The sequence below is a fragment of the Sebastes fasciatus genome, chromosome 21, assembly GCF_043250625.1.
Source record: "Sebastes fasciatus isolate fSebFas1 chromosome 21, fSebFas1.pri, whole genome shotgun sequence".
In the NCBI taxonomy this organism is placed as follows: Eukaryota; Metazoa; Chordata; class Actinopteri; order Perciformes; family Sebastidae; genus Sebastes; species Sebastes fasciatus.
In genome coordinates, this window is record NC_133815.1 from 1,890,641 (window position 1) to 1,907,423 (window position 16,783).

General features: G+C 44.2%; 2 protein-coding genes across 4 annotated transcripts; both read right to left on the reverse strand.

The window, feature by feature from the left end:
* Positions 1-1,792: 1,792 nt before the first annotated feature.
* Positions 1,793-8,139, reverse strand: LOC141759272 (uncharacterized). Of its 2 annotated transcripts, none has more exons than XM_074621179.1 (9): positions 7,855-8,139; positions 7,280-7,540; positions 7,048-7,115; positions 6,723-6,932; positions 5,923-5,992; positions 5,720-5,848; positions 5,506-5,579; positions 4,567-4,636; positions 1,793-3,046 (listed from the first exon to the last, which is right to left on the reverse strand). In XM_074621179.1, exons 1-9 carry the CDS (start codon positions 8,122-8,124, stop codon positions 2,897-2,899), a joined length of 1,302 nt encoding a protein of 433 aa, XP_074477280.1. In that variant the 5' UTR covers positions 8,125-8,139; the 3' UTR covers positions 1,793-2,896. The 2 variants fall into 2 exon arrangements, with proteins under 2 accessions (XP_074477280.1, XP_074477279.1); XM_074621178.1 differs by having other exon boundaries at positions 7,048-7,118.
* A 1,015-nt stretch (positions 8,140-9,154) lies between these two features.
* Positions 9,155-16,783, reverse strand: LOC141759271 (uncharacterized). 2 transcript variants are annotated; one of them, XM_074621177.1, is made up of 7 exons: positions 16,623-16,783; positions 12,510-15,330; positions 10,863-11,004; positions 10,429-10,569; positions 10,154-10,202; positions 9,725-9,861; positions 9,155-9,392 (listed from the first exon to the last, which is right to left on the reverse strand). In XM_074621177.1, exons 2-7 carry the CDS (start codon positions 15,318-15,320, stop codon positions 9,172-9,174), a joined length of 3,501 nt encoding a protein of 1,166 aa, XP_074477278.1. In that variant the 5' UTR covers positions 15,321-15,330; positions 16,623-16,783; the 3' UTR covers positions 9,155-9,171. The 2 variants fall into 2 exon arrangements, with proteins under 2 accessions (XP_074477278.1, XP_074477277.1); XM_074621176.1 differs by having other exon boundaries at positions 9,157-9,392; positions 10,824-11,004.

The following is a 16,783-nucleotide window of genomic DNA, read 5'->3' on the forward strand; positions in this document are numbered from 1 at the left end:
CCGGTCATCACCGGAAGGGAGCGCCGAGAGCAGCCACACCTAATGACTAAATTATTAAAAATATTAATTTTGTTTTTCATTTATTTTGTTTATTTATAAAAAAAACAACGAAATAAATAAAAAACAAAATTGATATTGAAGCTATAATCTAAAATTATATATTTTTTCTTTAAGTAAAGATCTGGGAGGAAAATAATGACAAAAATATAGTGAAATTATTCAAATAAAAAAAATTAAAAGCTTCAATATCAATTTTATTTTTCATTTGTTTTGTTTATTTTTTTCATTCGATTGGTTTATCTTTATTTAAATCATAAATATATATATTTTTAGTAAAGATCTGTGAGGAAAATAATTATGAAAAAAATGATTTTGAAATTATTAAAAAAATATTTAAAGCTTCAATATCAATTTAGTTTTTAATTTATTTTCTTTATTTTTTCATTCAATTGGTTTATTTTATTTAAATAATATATATTGTTGTTTTTTAGTAAAGATCTGGCAGGAAAATAATGAAAAAAATATATTGAAATAAAAAAAAAATTAAAAGCTTCAATCTATATACATACATCATGATGTTAATCATAATATAATCTAAATTATGAAGAAAGTTGATCCGATCAAAACAAATTTAAACATATTTGATATAGTTATAAAAGTTGTGTTTATGTGTAGAAGGTTAGATAGCTAAACCTGGATCACTCACAGAGCAATGGCTAACTCCAGATGTTCCACCCTGTTAGGTCTGCAGACCAGTATAAACCAGTCTACCCATTAGGATTATTATTGGAGTGCCTGAGATTGGACAATATGTTTTCCTGTCAGTTAAACATGTCACTATTCTTAATCAATTTATTTATTATAAATCAACCATGACTTCTTTAAAATGTTTTGGATGTGCACAACTTCATCAATACCTTCTTATTTAGCTTTAAAACAACCTAATGGTGCAAACATGAAGACATACACACAATAATACATGTATATATATATATATATATAATATATGTTCTACTAATAAAAATGGCTACAAATCTTACTTCTTCTGTGGTTTATTTGACTTAACTTCCTGCCGGATGTAGCCAGAAGAAATACTGTCAAACCAGACAGAAGGCATACTCTGTGACACTTTTTTATTTGTAGTTTTATCTTGTTTTTTGGAGCCAAACACTGTCTGCACAGTTGTATTTAATTCCACGATGTTTGGTCAGTGATGCTCTTCTATTTTACAGATTGCTCTACCTGTTTCCTTTTAATGTGGTCATTCTTTATCCGACATCTGCACGTGGAAACTAAACCTCAACAGAATAATGTGATTAATATCAAAAGGTCAAGCAGCCTTTAATTAAGTCCAGTATGACTGAACGAGCCTAGTGTGGCGGTGACACATAAGTGAGCATCTGTTTGTCCGTCTAATACGGTCGATTTCATTAGTATTACTCGTCACATTCATTAGGCCTGCAGCCTTCCAGGAATCAAATCATCCTCATTGTAAACAAGTGGTGTTTCCACATAATGGAACTACAGCTGTTATAATGGGACTCATCTGCCATCTGCTGGTTATGAAGCAGAACCACAACCAAGAGAGTGAACGGCAGGCATCCAGTGATGGGACTCTGGTATGATGCTGCAGCACAAGTTCACAGCAGAGGATGTCATGTAGAATATGTAGGTTTATACATTAGGGCTGTTAGAGTTAACGGGTAGTAAAGCGTTAACGCAAATTATTTTTAATGCCACAGACATACATTTTATTAATTTGCAATTAATCGAGACACATAACAAACTAGTGTTTTTAACTTCAAAGGCACTTTAATATCAGTTCAGTAATATGTACATCTGTACAGACAAAGTAACACGTGCCACAACCTCGTCTGCTCTTTCTCCATGACAACTGGTTCACATTTAAAATGGTATATTTCTAACCAAAGAGCATCGGACGACTCAGTATGATCAAAATTCAAGTTCTCAAATACAGTTGAAGTTGATGGTGCTGAAACGGAGCTCGTTTACGGACACCGAGTGACGACGACGACACCCTGAACCGAGCCCACCTGTGTCCACAACATGAGGTACTCCTACTCAACACAGGTGAGACTAAAGCTTTAACACACAAAAGCACTCATATCTAACAAAAATAAAAATAGCACATAAATTAAATTCTAAAATGAAATTAAAAAAAGGTCATGCAGAGATAAAGTATTAATAATAATCAGTGCTTTTCAAGGAGAACAATTTGATTCCTGGACGATCAATCAATCTGATCCTCCTATAACTCACTAATACACGCCGGACCTCGGTCCATCACATGCCCGGACGACTCACCAATGTCTGGAAATGGAAACAAACCAGGTGACTAGTGCTAATATTTAGAGAAAAGAGCATTGTGTGTGCCCACAGCGGCCCTTTAGACTCAAGAATAACACAGATGAATGGAAAAAAAAAATCATCCTGTACAGCGAGAAAAAACACCAAACACACAGAAACAGCAGGAGAAGAAGAAGAGCCGTCAGTAAAACTAAAAACTAAATCAAAACCCGGCTCAAAATAAACTGATCTCAACTACAAACCAACTAATAAAATTAACGTCAAGCTGCACATCAACATTTACACATTCTCTCCAGCTTCCTCTCGAAAAACTGAAAAGCTGGCCTGAACATCCTGAGTGGGTGGCGAGCCCGGACCCACCCTGGTCCCTCTGGTCCTGAACCAGCCCCCCCGATGCACAGCTGTATTCATTAAGGCTCGTCCAGACCGAAATGTAGTAGATCTTAGTAGATTCCACCGAATCACTCTGTCCACAGATTAATACTCAGTGAATGTGCAGCAGGTATGACAATGATATATTTTCAGCTTATATGACACCCAGAAGTCTCTTGTTTCCCACCTAATACGATCACCGTGGCAACAGAGCTGGTTCGGACGCCTGGCCCGGAGCGGTCGGGATGCGCTCCGCCTCTGAAGAGGCGAGGTCGGCGGGCTGCGCCGGCTCATTGGACCACGCTCTCTGGCAGATCTCGGCGTAGCTGGGCCTCTTCTTGGACTCCTGGACAAACAGAGCATAAGGTGAGGTCAGAGGCTCTCACGCCGTTTCACTCCTGCACAGTAACGGCTTTCAAACAGTCATCAAACTGATCTAATACCTACGTCTACGTGTTAAACCATCGTCTCAATCTCACATCAACATTCAGAAGTGTTTATTAGGACTGCCTCCTCTAATCGGTCGTTTTGTTCTTAGTCGACCTGATTCATTTAGTCGATTTTAGGGATGCACCGATCAGACTTTTTCAGTCCGATAGCGATACCTGAGCTTTTGGGTATCGGCCGATGCCGAGTACCAATCTGATACCAGTGTTTAATTAATAAGCTATATGTCTCACTGTGTAGGAGTCACTGGGATCATTCTGTTATGTGCAAGGCAACATCAGGCTTGACTTAAACATCGCCCAGCCCCAATGTTTATATCTACTTTTTACTCTTTTTTTGGGCCGTGAAGCATCTCCGAGTACACCAAGAAGTTTTGAATAAATCAGATTAATACTAGAACATTATGTTATTTTCCCTGATTTCTGAGCCTTTTTTAAATTTTTGTTAAATTAATTAATTTAACTCTTTATCTTGTTTTAACTCTTTGGATTGTCTAAGTATGTGTCCTTTCTTTTTCTCCAAATTCAATTGAAATTATAGTTTAAGCTGAAGTCTTGTGTTTTTTTTCCTCTCTTTCTCCCCCCTGGTTTTAATTTGTGAAATTATGGGTAAAACTAAGAGACAGCTGTGAAATGAGAAAAACCACTAGGAAAGAATGTGATGATGATTATTGTATAAGTTGCTGAAACTGAAATAAAAACTAAGTTAAAAAAAACAAAAAAACAATTGTTATTTTTATCTGTCGGATTGATGCCATTTCCACATTAAATTTATATTGTGTGTTTATAGAGCAGCAACGATTAATCAATTAGTTGTCCAAGAAAAAAAAAGTCTAAATTCTCTGATTGCAGCTTCTTAAATGTGAAAATAAAAAATGTATTTTCTGGTTTCTTTCTTCGTCTATAACTATAAACTGAATATCTTTGAGTTGTGGATAAAACATCTCAGGCTTTGGGAAACACTGATCCACATTTTCCACCATTTTCTAACATTTTATAGACCAAACTACTAATTGATAAATAAAGAAAATGTACAGTAGATTAATCAACAATGAAAATAATGGTTAGTTGCAGCCCTATTTGTTTACTATTTATTAATGAATCTCATTTCACTGGTATTAACTAATGATAGTAAAAAGCTAAAATGACATCAGTGATATTCTGTATTAACAACATGAAATTCCATTTTGAGAGCGACTGTGATGTTTTGAAAGGACTGACCGACTCCGGCCGAGATGGACGTTAAACACAAAGACCTGCAGTAGAAGTCCGCCGGCCGTCCTGCCTAAACTCCTTCATTTGATTCAATCCTACTTCAAGGTGTTTAGAAACTCTGCAGATATAACAGGACAGACTGGAACACACGCTGAGCTAAAATATGCTGATTCAAAGAGATAGAAACACCATAAAGAGGTCTTACTGTGATGGCTTCCTGTGTGAGCTGAGCTGGTATGGCCTCGCTGGTCGTCTCTGCTCGCTCCTTCACGTCCCTGCAGACACCAGCAGAACAAACTCAGAGCTACACACAGAGCTGAGCACAGCTGGCACAGCTGGCACAGCTGGCACCATGACAACTGGAAAACTGATAAAAGGCCACATATGAGACATCCTATGGGCGAGGCAAGCGAGAGAAGAACAACTGGAGGAGCTTGTGCTGTGGAGTTAATCATGTTATCAGTACAGAAGGTAAAAATAGAGAATAGAGAATGCAGAGGTAAAGACGTTCACATGTTGCGTCTAAAAACACGTGGAAAACGCCAGCCGTGATGCTTTCAATCTTTTTATTCATGGTACTAGGGAGGTTGCGTTCCTGTTGCACCTGCCGTTACTAAGCAACCAAAACCGTGAATGTAAATGGGTTCTATGGGTACCCACGAGTCTCCCCTTTACAGACATGCCCACTTTATGATAATCACATGCAGTTTGGGGCAAGTCATAGTCAAGTCAGCACACTGACACACTGACAGCTGTTGTTGCCTGTTGGGCTGCAGTTTGCCATGTTATGATTGGAGCATATTGTTTTATGCTAAATGCAGTACCTGTGAGGGTTTCTGGATCAATATCTGTCATTGTTTTGTGTTGTTAATTGATTTACAATAATAAAATATATACATACATTTACATAAAGCAGCATATTAGTAATAATACTTGACAAATCTCCCTTTAAGGTACATTTTGATTGATTGACAGATTTTTATCTCGCCTTTTATATGGTCCTTAAAAACAGGCGCTTAGGAACACTTGTGCACAGCGTCACTCTCGCACTTGACATTGACAACGACAGATTTGCGGGTGCAAAAAACGCGGCAGGTGAACGGCCCCTAAATCATCAACCAGCCGCTGTCTCTGAGATACTTACTGCTCTACGATTGGCTGAGGTTCTTGTGACGCTGTCGGCATTGATGCACACGGGCTGCTGCTTTTCACTGGAATCTGTGATGAAAAAAAGACCAATGTCATGATTTCATAGAGCCGTTTGTGTGTGTGTGTGCGTGTGTGTGCGTGTGTGTGCGCGTGTGTGTGTGTCTGTGTGTGTGTGTGAGAGAGAGTGTGAGACAGAGAGACTTGGTCACCTTGGCGTTGCCGTTAGCTGCAGGTACCGTTGCCATGGCAGTGTTTGCCGGAGGAAGAGGAGGGAAGCTGGTGAGGCCGAGCTCAGGGGGAGGAGTCGGTTGACGAGGAGGCGACTGACTTGGTGCGTTCTACACAAACACACACAGTCAATACACAACAAAGTGAACTTAACCAACACTAATAATCCTCACCGGCTACTTACATGACTGTTTCCACCTGATCTGTCCCAGGACCGCGGGTTCTCTCTCCTCCTCTGGTTGAGGTTTCCTCTCCTTCAGAGACACACAGCAGAGCAGTGATGATGCTGCAGCTCAGAGTTGATTTATACTTCTGTATTAAAGCATCACTCAACACACTGTATTCACAATACTCAAGTGTTTCAAAGGGCCTATTTATCGGGGCGCAGCCAAACAGTTCAACTTTTGGAACGCTGCAACGCACGTCATGTGACGAGGAACAGCCAATCACAGCAGGCAGATATATTTTCTTTCTTCCAGTCTACAGTAAATATGTGGCGGAGGTTTGAAAAGGTCTACAGTTAGATGTATAAGCGCTGCTTCTCAGAGCCAACAGAGTCGATACTACAGCTATAAATCACTCCCTACGCTGCAGCAGCCTTGGCTGTAACTACGGCAACGCCTTGATGATTAAGTATAATTCAGGCTTTAAGTCCCCATGAAATGAAAAATACATTTTCCCAGCATTAATCCTGTGTCCCTGTGTTAAAAAAACCCACTATCAGAGTATTTTTATACCAAAATCTGCTCAGAATCCCGTCTTTTCTCTTCCTGTAAACAGTTTCAAATGTTTGATGACTCATCCTGCACTCTGGGCCGTTTACAAATAATCATCCAATCAAATGAGACTTTGGACGACTAGCGAGCCAATCGTTTGTGGAGCGAATCAATATACGTAAACAGATTGTAAAGTCCCCCTGAGGCAAATTTGGGATATTGGGCTATATTAAAAAAAACAAAAAACAAAGACTTGCTGTTTCGTTACCTTCCCCGATCAGAAGTGGGCGACCCGACTGGCTTGTTGGGCTCCGTCCTTCCACCTCTGCTCTGACGTCGCGCGTTTCCCCGCGACCGCCCTCGACCCGGCTTCGACGGGGAAGAGGAGCGCTCCGCCGGTGCCTGCTCCGACGGGTGTGAGGAAGCGTTTTGATTGGACTGCCAACGGTCTGCAGAGTTTGACCACCTCGAGCCTCTCCTGGAAGAAAGGAATGGTTACAAACACTCTGACATAACACGCGTCAAGAATACAACATTACAGCTAATAAATGGGAAGTTTCTTTCTAACAACACTTAATGTGGACAGTAGCTACCTCTGCCTGTGTGGGACGTAAGGTTTGAAGTTGGAGAATCCATTCATGAAGTCATTCAACGTTTGATGCTGCTGACAAAAACAACAACAGCTAAATCACACTGATCACGTCTTATTAGCAAACACACATTCAATGAGCTGTAACTAGCAACAGAATTATTCTTACTCTATCCGATGTCGATGCAATAATAAAGCCTACAACTTCATACAATGTTCAACATAGAAGGACTCACGTCAGCACACTCCTGGTATCCTCTGGCAGCCGGAGCCCACCCCTCATTGGGGAAGTCATACATCTGCTGGGTGGGGCAGGGCTGCTGGTAGGTGCTTTGGGGGAAGTAGGAGCTGTAAGGATTGCCACACTGGTCCAGCTGAGCGGGTCTGTAGCCATTCTTTGGAGCGAAGGAAGTGACTGCCATGGTTTTGGCCTTTATCCTCACCATGATGGGCTTTCCCTTAAACTCCCGAACATCTTCTCTGAGGTACCTGTAGGCCTGATGACGCGCACAGAGACAGTAACACGCATGGTTGAATCATTTTGATTTAAAATATAAATCACGTTTAATAGTCTTCCTGTTACACGGCAGCCTATTCTAACGGAAATTTCTAAACTATCAACATCAATAGCATCACTTCGGTGATTAGAAATAATTATATCACTTTCATGAGAATAGGCCACGGCTGGACTCAACTCATTTAATCAGATGAAACACTTTTTTTTGGTGTTGACGTCATAAAACCTGACAACAGACATTCAAAGCTTTATTAATAGAATTATATTATATATATATATATATATGTATTTTACCTGTTGTGCGTCAGCTTCTGATTCGAAAGTGACGAACCAGTTGTCGTTGCTCACAAACTCACAGCTTAGGAACTTTGGCAGGTTCTCCCCGTCAAACAGAGCCTCCACCTCCTGCAGTAAAACAGGAACATTAAAGTTCTCCCTGTCAAACAGAGCCTCCACCTCCTGCAGTAAAACAGGAACATTAAAGTTCTCCCTGTCAAACAGAGCCTCCACCTCCTGCAGTAAAACAGGAACATTAAAGTTCTCCCTGTCAAACAGAGCCTCCATCTCCTGCAGTAAAACAGGAACATTAAAGTTCTCCGCGTCAAACAGAGCCTCCACCTCCTACAGTATAACAATAACATTAAAGTTCTCCCCGTCAAACAGAGCCTCTACCTCCTGCAGTACAACAGGAACATTAAAGTTCTCCCTGTCAAACAGAGCCTCCACCTCCTGCAGTACAACAATAACATTAAAGTTCTCCCTGTCAAACAGAGCCTCCACCTCCTGCAGTACAACAGGAACATTAAAGTTCCCCCAGACAAACAGAGCCTCCACCTCCTGCAGTACAACAGGAACATTAATGTTCTCCCTGTCAAACAGAGCCTCCACCTCCTGCAGTGCAACAATAACATTAAAGTTACCCAGACAAACAGAGCCTCCACCTCCTGCAGTGCAACAATAACATTAAAGTTACCCAGACAAACAGAGCCTCCACCTCCTGCAGTGCAACAATAACATTAAAGTTACCCAGACAAACAGAGCCTCCACCTCCTGCAGTACAACAATAACATTAAAGTTCTCCCAGTCAAACAGAGCCTCCACCTCCTGCAGTACAACAATAACATTAAAGTTCCCCCAGTCAAACAGAACCTCCAACTCCTGCAGTACAACAGGAACATTAAGTCTCTCCCCGTCAAACAGAGCCTCTACCTCCTGCAGTACAACAGGAACATTAAGGTTCTCCCTGTCAAACAGAGCCTCCACCTCCTGCAGTACAACAGGAACATTAAAGTTCTCCCAGTCAAACAGAGCCTCTACCTCCTGCAGTACAACAATAACATTAAAGTTCCCCCAGTCAAACAGAACCTCCAACTCCTGCAGTACAACAGGAACATTAATGTTATCCCCGTCAAACAGAGCCTCTACCTCCTGCAGTACAACAGGAACATTAAGGTTCTCCCTGTCAAACAGAGCCTCCACCTCCTGCAGTACAACAGGAACATTAAGGTTCTCCCTGTCAAACAGAGCCTCTACCTCCAGCAGTACAACAGGAACATTAAGGAGGGGATTCCAGCTTCTTAAATGTGAATATTTTCTGGTTTCTTTACTCCTCTATGACAATAAAATTAATATCTTTGAGTTGTGGACAAAATAAGACATTAGAGGATCAGCAGGGGAGGGGAGAGCAGAGAGGAGGTTGTGTTTGGCGTGGTGGGCGGGGTCTCTTGCCTCTCGAGGTGTTGTGTTGGGGATCTCACGCAGGATGACGACACATCGACTCTGACTGGGCCGGACCTTCTGTCCACACGGAGCCACCTGGACCAGCGGCAGGGCTGTCGACCAATGAGAGGACAGAATGTCTCAGGACAACCATGATCCACATTTATCTCTCTAAACTTTAAAACCTGTCTTGAACTGTCTAGATTGTATCATAAACAGGTCTGAGTAATGTAAATGTTAAGAGATAATACAGAGAAATATAAATAATATCCCTGAGTTTTGCCGGAATGGAAATCTCACAATAAACCCATTATTTCTCCTAACAGACGTGTCCATTGAAAACAATTATTATCATAAAAACCAATACAAACTCCAGATTAAGAGTACAAGCTACTCGCAGCATGACATTATCAACATTTGGTGGTAAAAACATGCAAACACTGACATTTCAGAATGTCGGCGATGAGGTCCAGGTCCGAGCTGAGACTCTTGATCTTGTCGAGGCTGGCCAGCGTGGCGATGGAGACGTACTGGTCGCTGTCCATCTGGGAGTTGAGGTACAGGTCGTTGCCAAGGTGCTCCCTGTGGAGGGACATAGGAGGAGAGCTCTATTGAGGAGTGTTTGGAGGGGTTACCAAAGGAGGTGACACGTCAAATAATACTGCACAATGACAGCTAGAATACCAACAGAGCACCAAACCCAGTTTGAAAGCCGGGTTTGAAACTGCAAGCTTCTTGCTGTGAGGCGACAGTGATAACCACTGCAACACCGTGTGTTACATTTTGAATTTAGTTTTTATGCTTAGACCACGTGTGGTCAGCTATATTACATGATCACATGACTTCAGGGAGAAAAGAAAAGGTGAGTCGTTACCTGGTCAGGTAGGACTCCAGAACGCTCCTCAGCTCTTCTCTGACCTCGTCTGAAATCAAAGAAAGTCATGATCATATCTGAGCTGAGTCATTGCTTTATAAAGACTGAGGTTCATGTTAGGGTTGTGTACCAGAACTACAGTTTAGAGGTGCAACGGATCATAAAACTCACAGTTTGGATCGTATCACGGTTTTGAGTAACGGATCAGACCAGCAGAAAAAAAGGGAGCAAATATAACTTTTAGAGATGCCTCGATCACTGATGTGGACTGATACCTGTGACAGGAGGGTCGATGGGCTCTCCATTAACTACCGGAGCTTCGGCAGGCAGCGTCTGGTACTCTGGTGCGCTGGGATCGGCCTCAACCACGGCCTCAGACAGGACCATGTTCTCCAGCTGGAACTCTGGCTCGTATCCTGAAAATCATCCCCACAGCATCTTAATAACACCACACCATAATACACAGAACACCACACCATAACCACCATTTACAGACAATAACACTCATCCAGTAATGCTGTTTTTGACTTGTTCACAGAATAAATTACAAACTCTTCATCACAAAATAACACCTGAAATGGAGTATGATAATAATTTGATTAAATCCGACATTGAAGACAGCATGTTGAATTTAGTTCTGGGGTTTAGTCACTCAGTAACTGCAGCCTACCTTCCTGATTGGTCAGATCGGCAGGGAACTGCTGCATACCTTCCTGATTGGTCAGATCGGCGGGGAACTGCAGCCATGGCTGCTGAGCCTGCAGGTAGGCGGGGCCAGGGACGTCCAAGTTAAAGCTGGGATTGGTCCATGCCTCAGCGTTGGGGTTAAGGCTGGGAGCAGCAACGGGTTCCTGAAACAAAAACACACACAATGTGCACAATATTAATCTAACATGAAAGTTGAGTTCAGAGTTTCCGCCAGCGTATTGCTAGCCCAGCGGCCCGCCAGGCCGAGTCATCAGGGATTTATGTATTTTTAAGATGTTTTTTAAACTAAAATGTGTTGTACAGGTAGCGAACTCCTCTAAGGAATGAGTCAGTGCATATAGGGTGTATGCTTAACGTCAGCAAGCGTCATTGTGTGCGGTCAAGAGAAACAGAAACAGAAGAGACTGTGTCTTTCGGGGTTACGAGTTAAGACGGGCTTCGACCAGGCGGCCCGTAATGTTAGCGAGAGAGAGACGTAACGTTAATAAATGCTACAACTCCCAGGCCAAGTTCCCATGTCTTGGCCCGTTAATCCCGCAGTTAGCTCCCTCACGGAGGTCGTGGGCTGACCTTAGTGGCAAGCCGCCCCTCAGAGTTTTTGCCGCCGGTACTCTAGAAAACTTTTCTGGCGGAAACCCTGAAAGTCAGATGTATTTATATGATTTAAAAAAAATAAAAAAAACACGAGTGGCAAAGAACAAATTAATACAAATGTTAACAACAGACAAGACAACAGACAATAACTTGTGTGTTCAGGTCAAGAACAGACAGAAAATGTTCTCATTAAATGGTGTAATAAAGAGTACTGAATTAAATGCACAGAGCTAGATGCCATTTCATCTCACGAAATGTATGTATGTTGGACCAAACACCAACAAAACAAAACAAAACAAAACAATTGTATTAATTGCCTCATAAGAAAAGGAAATTTGCTTACAGTGGCAGGGAGGTCAAACAATGGTGCACAGTGACAGAATATCAGACCTAACCCTAATTTATATGATGACATGACTTCTTCAAGAGAAAAGGTGAGTTGTTACATGGTCAGGCCTTTACAGTAATGTGGAAGAAAACATTTTCTTGATTTTACTCTGTTATAAATCACATTACAGCTGATTCAACTTTACTCTTCATCTAACAAGGTCTTCTTCAGATAACGAACCCTCTGAATCAACTTAACCTCGTTATATCAACAAGTCTTTGTACTCACATTATTACTGTTTTTTCTCTCATTCTTAAAAATCTGTGACTGAATCAAGGACGTCTGTTTGAACAATGACCACTCGTTATGTATTTAAGACTCTGCTTCAGTTCCTGTAGTTTACAAATTTATATTAACATTACTATTTTATACTTTTTTATGTTTGTATTTATTTTAACTGCACTATTTTATGCCTTAGATTATCATTTTGCTTTTACATTTACTTGTGTGATTTCCCCTTTATATATAAATATTTTATGAGCATTGTTGAAGGAACCTGAGATTTTCATTGACAATGACTGCTTCGCTGAAACTGACAAATAAAGAACCTTGAACCTTTGGTCCTGTTCAGTGTGCCCAGTTAAGTCTTTCTTTCCCTGACAGAATCACATCAAAGTAATATAATTTATACATTAAAGTGAATGCTTTCCCAGCGTGAACACTTACAGACTGAGTGCAGTCTGTGTGCCAGTCCCACACACAGCGTCCCTGAGGCATCACTGTGCTGTAGGGGTAGGCTCCCAGCAGAGCCATAGACGACTGCAGCTCCGAGACCCCGGCTGGGATCTGCTCCACGTCGGCGCCCGTCGTGCTCTCGCCCTGGCTGGGCTCGTCTTCGGACGCGCCCTGGGCCCACCCCCCGCAGGTCTCCTCCAGACCCAGCTTAATCCAGGGGTGGGGATAGAGGCGGCAGACGGAGGAGTCCGCATCCTCTCCCAGCAGCTCAGACACCATCTCCCTCATCCCGCCTTCTCTCTCGCCCTCCTCAGCAGTCGCCGACGGCTCGTGACCCAGGAAGTGAATCTCGTATGACGGCGTAGAGGCGTAAGCATCAATCTGATCTGGGTCCACAGAGGTCACGGTGGGGTCCTCCAAACCCGAGGGTTTGTCATCTGGACAGCGGAAGTCATCAGGAATCACATGGGAGTCGTCACAGATGCTGGTATCGACCTCGGCGCCGTGGGGCGGTGTCTCAGTAGCTGGAATAATGGGAGTTTCTGGAGGAATATCACTGTCAGGTACAGATGTCTCCTCCTGTATCTCATTCATTTCCTCTGAGTGGATTTCATCTGATGAATCTCCAGGTTGAGTTAAACAGTCTGCAGTGTCGTGCTGCAGGCCGATGGCGACTTCAGGGTTCATACAGTCAGAGCAAACACTAGAGGTTAATAAATCTAGGCCACCGTCACAGTGCTCTGACAACGGGTCACTTAGGTGAGAGGCTGTTTCAGGTGAAACATCTGTAGCATCACCTCTCTCAACATGTTTGCCATCCTGAAAGATTTCTAGGTTTATGTTGTTGACAGCCTGTCCGACATCACCGCTCATGAAGATACCCTGAAAAGACTCGTCTGACGCCACGGCACCTTCGATTTCCACATTAGAGCTGTCGAGTGGTTCGTCGCAGTCGTCACACCCATCATCACTGTGCTCAGATTCAGTGAGTGGAGCTTCAACATCCTGACTGGGAGGCTCAATGCTGCTCAGTTCAAACACTGGATCGTTTGAATTGACATCTAATTTGTCGGAGTCACGCTGGTGAGATGTGGTTTTTAAGTCTGAGGGAGGTGTCAGGTTTGTGTGGCGAGAGAAGGCGGTCAGTTCGACGGGCAGTGATGTTGCAGCGGAGATGGTGGAAACGGAGGACACCTCGGTGAGAGTCGTATCTGCTGTTCCGACGTCGCCCTCCTCAGTGTGGCCTCTGCTGACACTCACAGGGATAGCCTCACTCTGCTTACCCACCTCGATCTGTCCTCCAGACGGAGGCAAAACAACCGCCTCCTTGAGCAGCGGTTCCAGGTTGAGGTCGAGCTGTGAAGAACTGGAAGTGTCCAGTTCGGGAGTTTCAGCTGCTGGTTGTACACTTTGCATGTGCTGCTCTGTTGACAGGTCAGACTCCTGCAGATGATCGTCCAGAGGGTTGAAGTCAGAATCAAGGCTCTGATCCAACTCTTCCTCCTCTGCTGCTCCGTGGTCCCCCAAGTTCACCCCCTCCTCTGATCCCTCCACAAGTTCCTCCTCCTCCTCCACACATGCACTATCATCTGCGTGTGACCTCATCAACATGTCATCCTTGGATTCATCTGTAGCTGTCTGGCGGTTCAGATCTTCAGGCTGAGAGCCGTCTGGTGTGGACGCCTGAGGTTCCTCGCTGTTTATTTGATTGCTGGACGGAGGCAGCGGGTCACACGGAGCGTCTACCAGCTGTGGGGATGCAACAGGATGAGGTAAGGTGAGTGGACTGTCTGAGTGTGATTGGACTGGCGCTGGTTCCTCATCACGTGACTGGCTGGTCATTGTAGACTCTGTGACACAGATCTGGTCCCAGGAAGCTGATGCCTCTGTGTGTGACTGGCTGGAGACCGGAGACTCCAGTATGCACGGCAGAGTTTCTACTGCAGCTGTGTGCAGTGAGTGTGCTGCTCCAGCTGTTTGGGACTGGCTGTGGTCGTGGTCATGTTCAAGGTCATCAGCGTCGATGGAACATATGCTGTAGAAGCTCCTTGTTTCAAAACCTTGACACAGTGCTGTTGTAGTGACACAGACCTCCTCACCTTCCTCTTCCTCTTCCTCTTCCTCTTCCTCTTCCTCCTTCTCCTCCTCGGCTCTGGGGGTATCCCGCTGTGTCTCCTGACACGCGCTGACCAGTGGCGGCTGCAGCTGGTCATGTGACGCCTCACTCTCTGGGACGTTGCCCTGGCACTTAGCAGAGCGAGAGGATAACCAACTTTTTGCCGGCTTGTGCTTCTGCCCGTCCTGTTGCTGATGGAACCATGACGCCCTGAGTGTGGCGTTTTCCAGAATCTTCGCTTTGGCTGGACTATGTGTGGGCACCTCCATATACGGCGCCGGCTCACAGCTGGGCCTAGCGGCATGTGTCATGCCTGGCTCTGTGTCCGTGTTTGTATGTACGTTTGTGCTGGTTGTGATAATAATAGCCTCCGTCTCCTCGTGTGGGCTGGCTGGTTTAAGATCCCCGTCACTCCGCGTGGTGCCGTCCCCGCTGACCGCCTCTGTCCTAACGTTGTTGTCCAGTTCTGGAGGTCTTTCCTCATCTTCCAGAGGCGTCCTCAGGGCCGGTCCGTCTGCCACACATGTCTCCTCTTCGTCCAAGCACACATGCTGCGCTACAGCCGCGGCGTGCTGCCTGACCCGGTCTGTGACCTCATTCAGCCCATCGTGGAGCGGGGGCCGTAACAGACTGCTCCTCTCACTCTGCAGGCCGGGGTTGAGCTCCTTACTAAAGCAGCACCCCATCTTCTCCGGCCTAAAGTGGGAATAAAACACAAGACTGCTATGGCCACGCACACTAGGAGCCTACACAACACGAGACAAAATCATGAGCAGCTCCTCACGATGGCTCAGCCACATGCAGAAAGAGAAAAGACCCTCTGCTCACCCCCGCCTCGCCCCGTCCCTCCTCGTTTTCCCCTCCCCTGCCCAGAATAGCAAATGTGAAGGAGCTCACATGTCCCTGCCACTCAACAGAAGGCTCCACGCCGCTTTATGTGTGTGTGTGTGTGTGTGTGTGTGTGAATGTATGTGGGAGCCCTAGTTGGGCTACAGTTTGAGAGGGGTCAGCACATGGCCCAGCAGCCACCAATCACAGAGCAGTAAAGCAGCATTGTCCACTCCCCGTTCCTCCTTCCTCCCGTCCCACCATTCACTCGTCCTTCCCTCCCACTGATACCTTCCCTTTGACTCACATCAGCTTTACATCAGGCTCGCTGCATTAGCTCCCCCCCCTCCCGACCTCCTCCCTGCCTCCCCTCACAAGGCCCCAACAATCACATTATTCTGCAATCAGAACAGTCAATTGTATTTTTTAAAACTAATACATTTCAGTTTGCTTGGCTCTTGGTCTGAACGCACCATAAGGACACAGGGTGTTGTATGCTGAACAGATGGTAAAGCCCCTTTTGGATTGTATATTAATATATATTTTGGACAATAATATAGACATTACTTTTTCAAACTAAATTTGGTTTCCAGATTCAGATCTGACAATGAAGTTGATTCCAAACAAGCTCACGTATGTAGTGACTGTGCAGCGAGAGGACCAGACCAGATTAGAGTTCTTCCGATAACAATACCAGTATCGGAAATGCATCCAATACTGCCCAAAATTCGGGATCGGGTATCGGCGAGTATGCCAGTCAACGCACCGAACCCAGAATTATTAACCCAGAAAAAAAATCAAGTTGTTTAACCGGAAATCAATTCTTCTTCTCCGCTCCAAAACAGCAGCCTTCACTGTGCTGTCACCCTGGATATATCATGGCTGCCTCTGGCAACTACTGTTTCAGAGCAGCGAAGAAGAACTGATTGCAGGTAGTTTGACACATTTGTTAAATAAAATAAATTAAAACAAAATAATGATAACTTTATGTTTTTTATCACGCTGGTATTGGATCGGTACTCTGTATCGGCCGATACCTCAAGTTCAGGTATTGGTATCGGGAAGGAAAACATGGTATTGGAACATCTTTAGACCAGATCACTGTGTAGTTGTGTTACTTCTGATTAGATAAGAACTTGTGAGGAGTAATATTAAAGTACCTGGTAATAGCAGTAGTAGTAGTAACCAGGACCCGGCGCTCTGGGCGTTAACTGCCCCTGTAGATCAGCTGGACACAGTGGATTCTGGTATGACGTCATGTGACTCGAGCTGGAGGGCGACTCAACGGGACGAGGGCTGCCGCTGTCGATGGTCACCACGG

Bases quoted from the DNA above. Each gene is read 5' to 3' on its own strand.
- LOC141759272 (XM_074621178.1), bottom strand. From the start codon at position 8,124: ATGGAGGCTCTGTTTGACAGGGAGAACTTTAATGTTCCTGTTTTACTG. The intron at 5,849-5,922 runs GTAAGTAGCCGG...GTGTTTGTGTAG, and splicing joins GATCAGGTGGAAACAGTCAT to AACGCACCAAGTCAGTCGCC. The intron at 5,580-5,719 runs GTGACCAAGTCT...TTTTCATCACAG, and splicing joins CAGCTAACGGCAACGCCAAG to ATTCCAGTGAAAAGCAGCAG.
- LOC141759271 (XM_074621176.1), bottom strand. From the start codon at position 15,320: ATGGGGTGCTGCTTTAGTAAGGAGCTCAACCCCGGCCTGCAGAGTGAG. The intron at 10,203-10,428 runs GTATCAGTCCAC...CTTTGATTTCAG, and splicing joins CATCGACCCTCCTGTCACAG to ACGAGGTCAGAGAAGAGCTG. The intron at 9,862-10,153 runs GTAACGACTCAC...GTCCCTCCACAG, and splicing joins CTGGAGTCCTACCTGACCAG to GGAGCACCTTGGCAACGACC.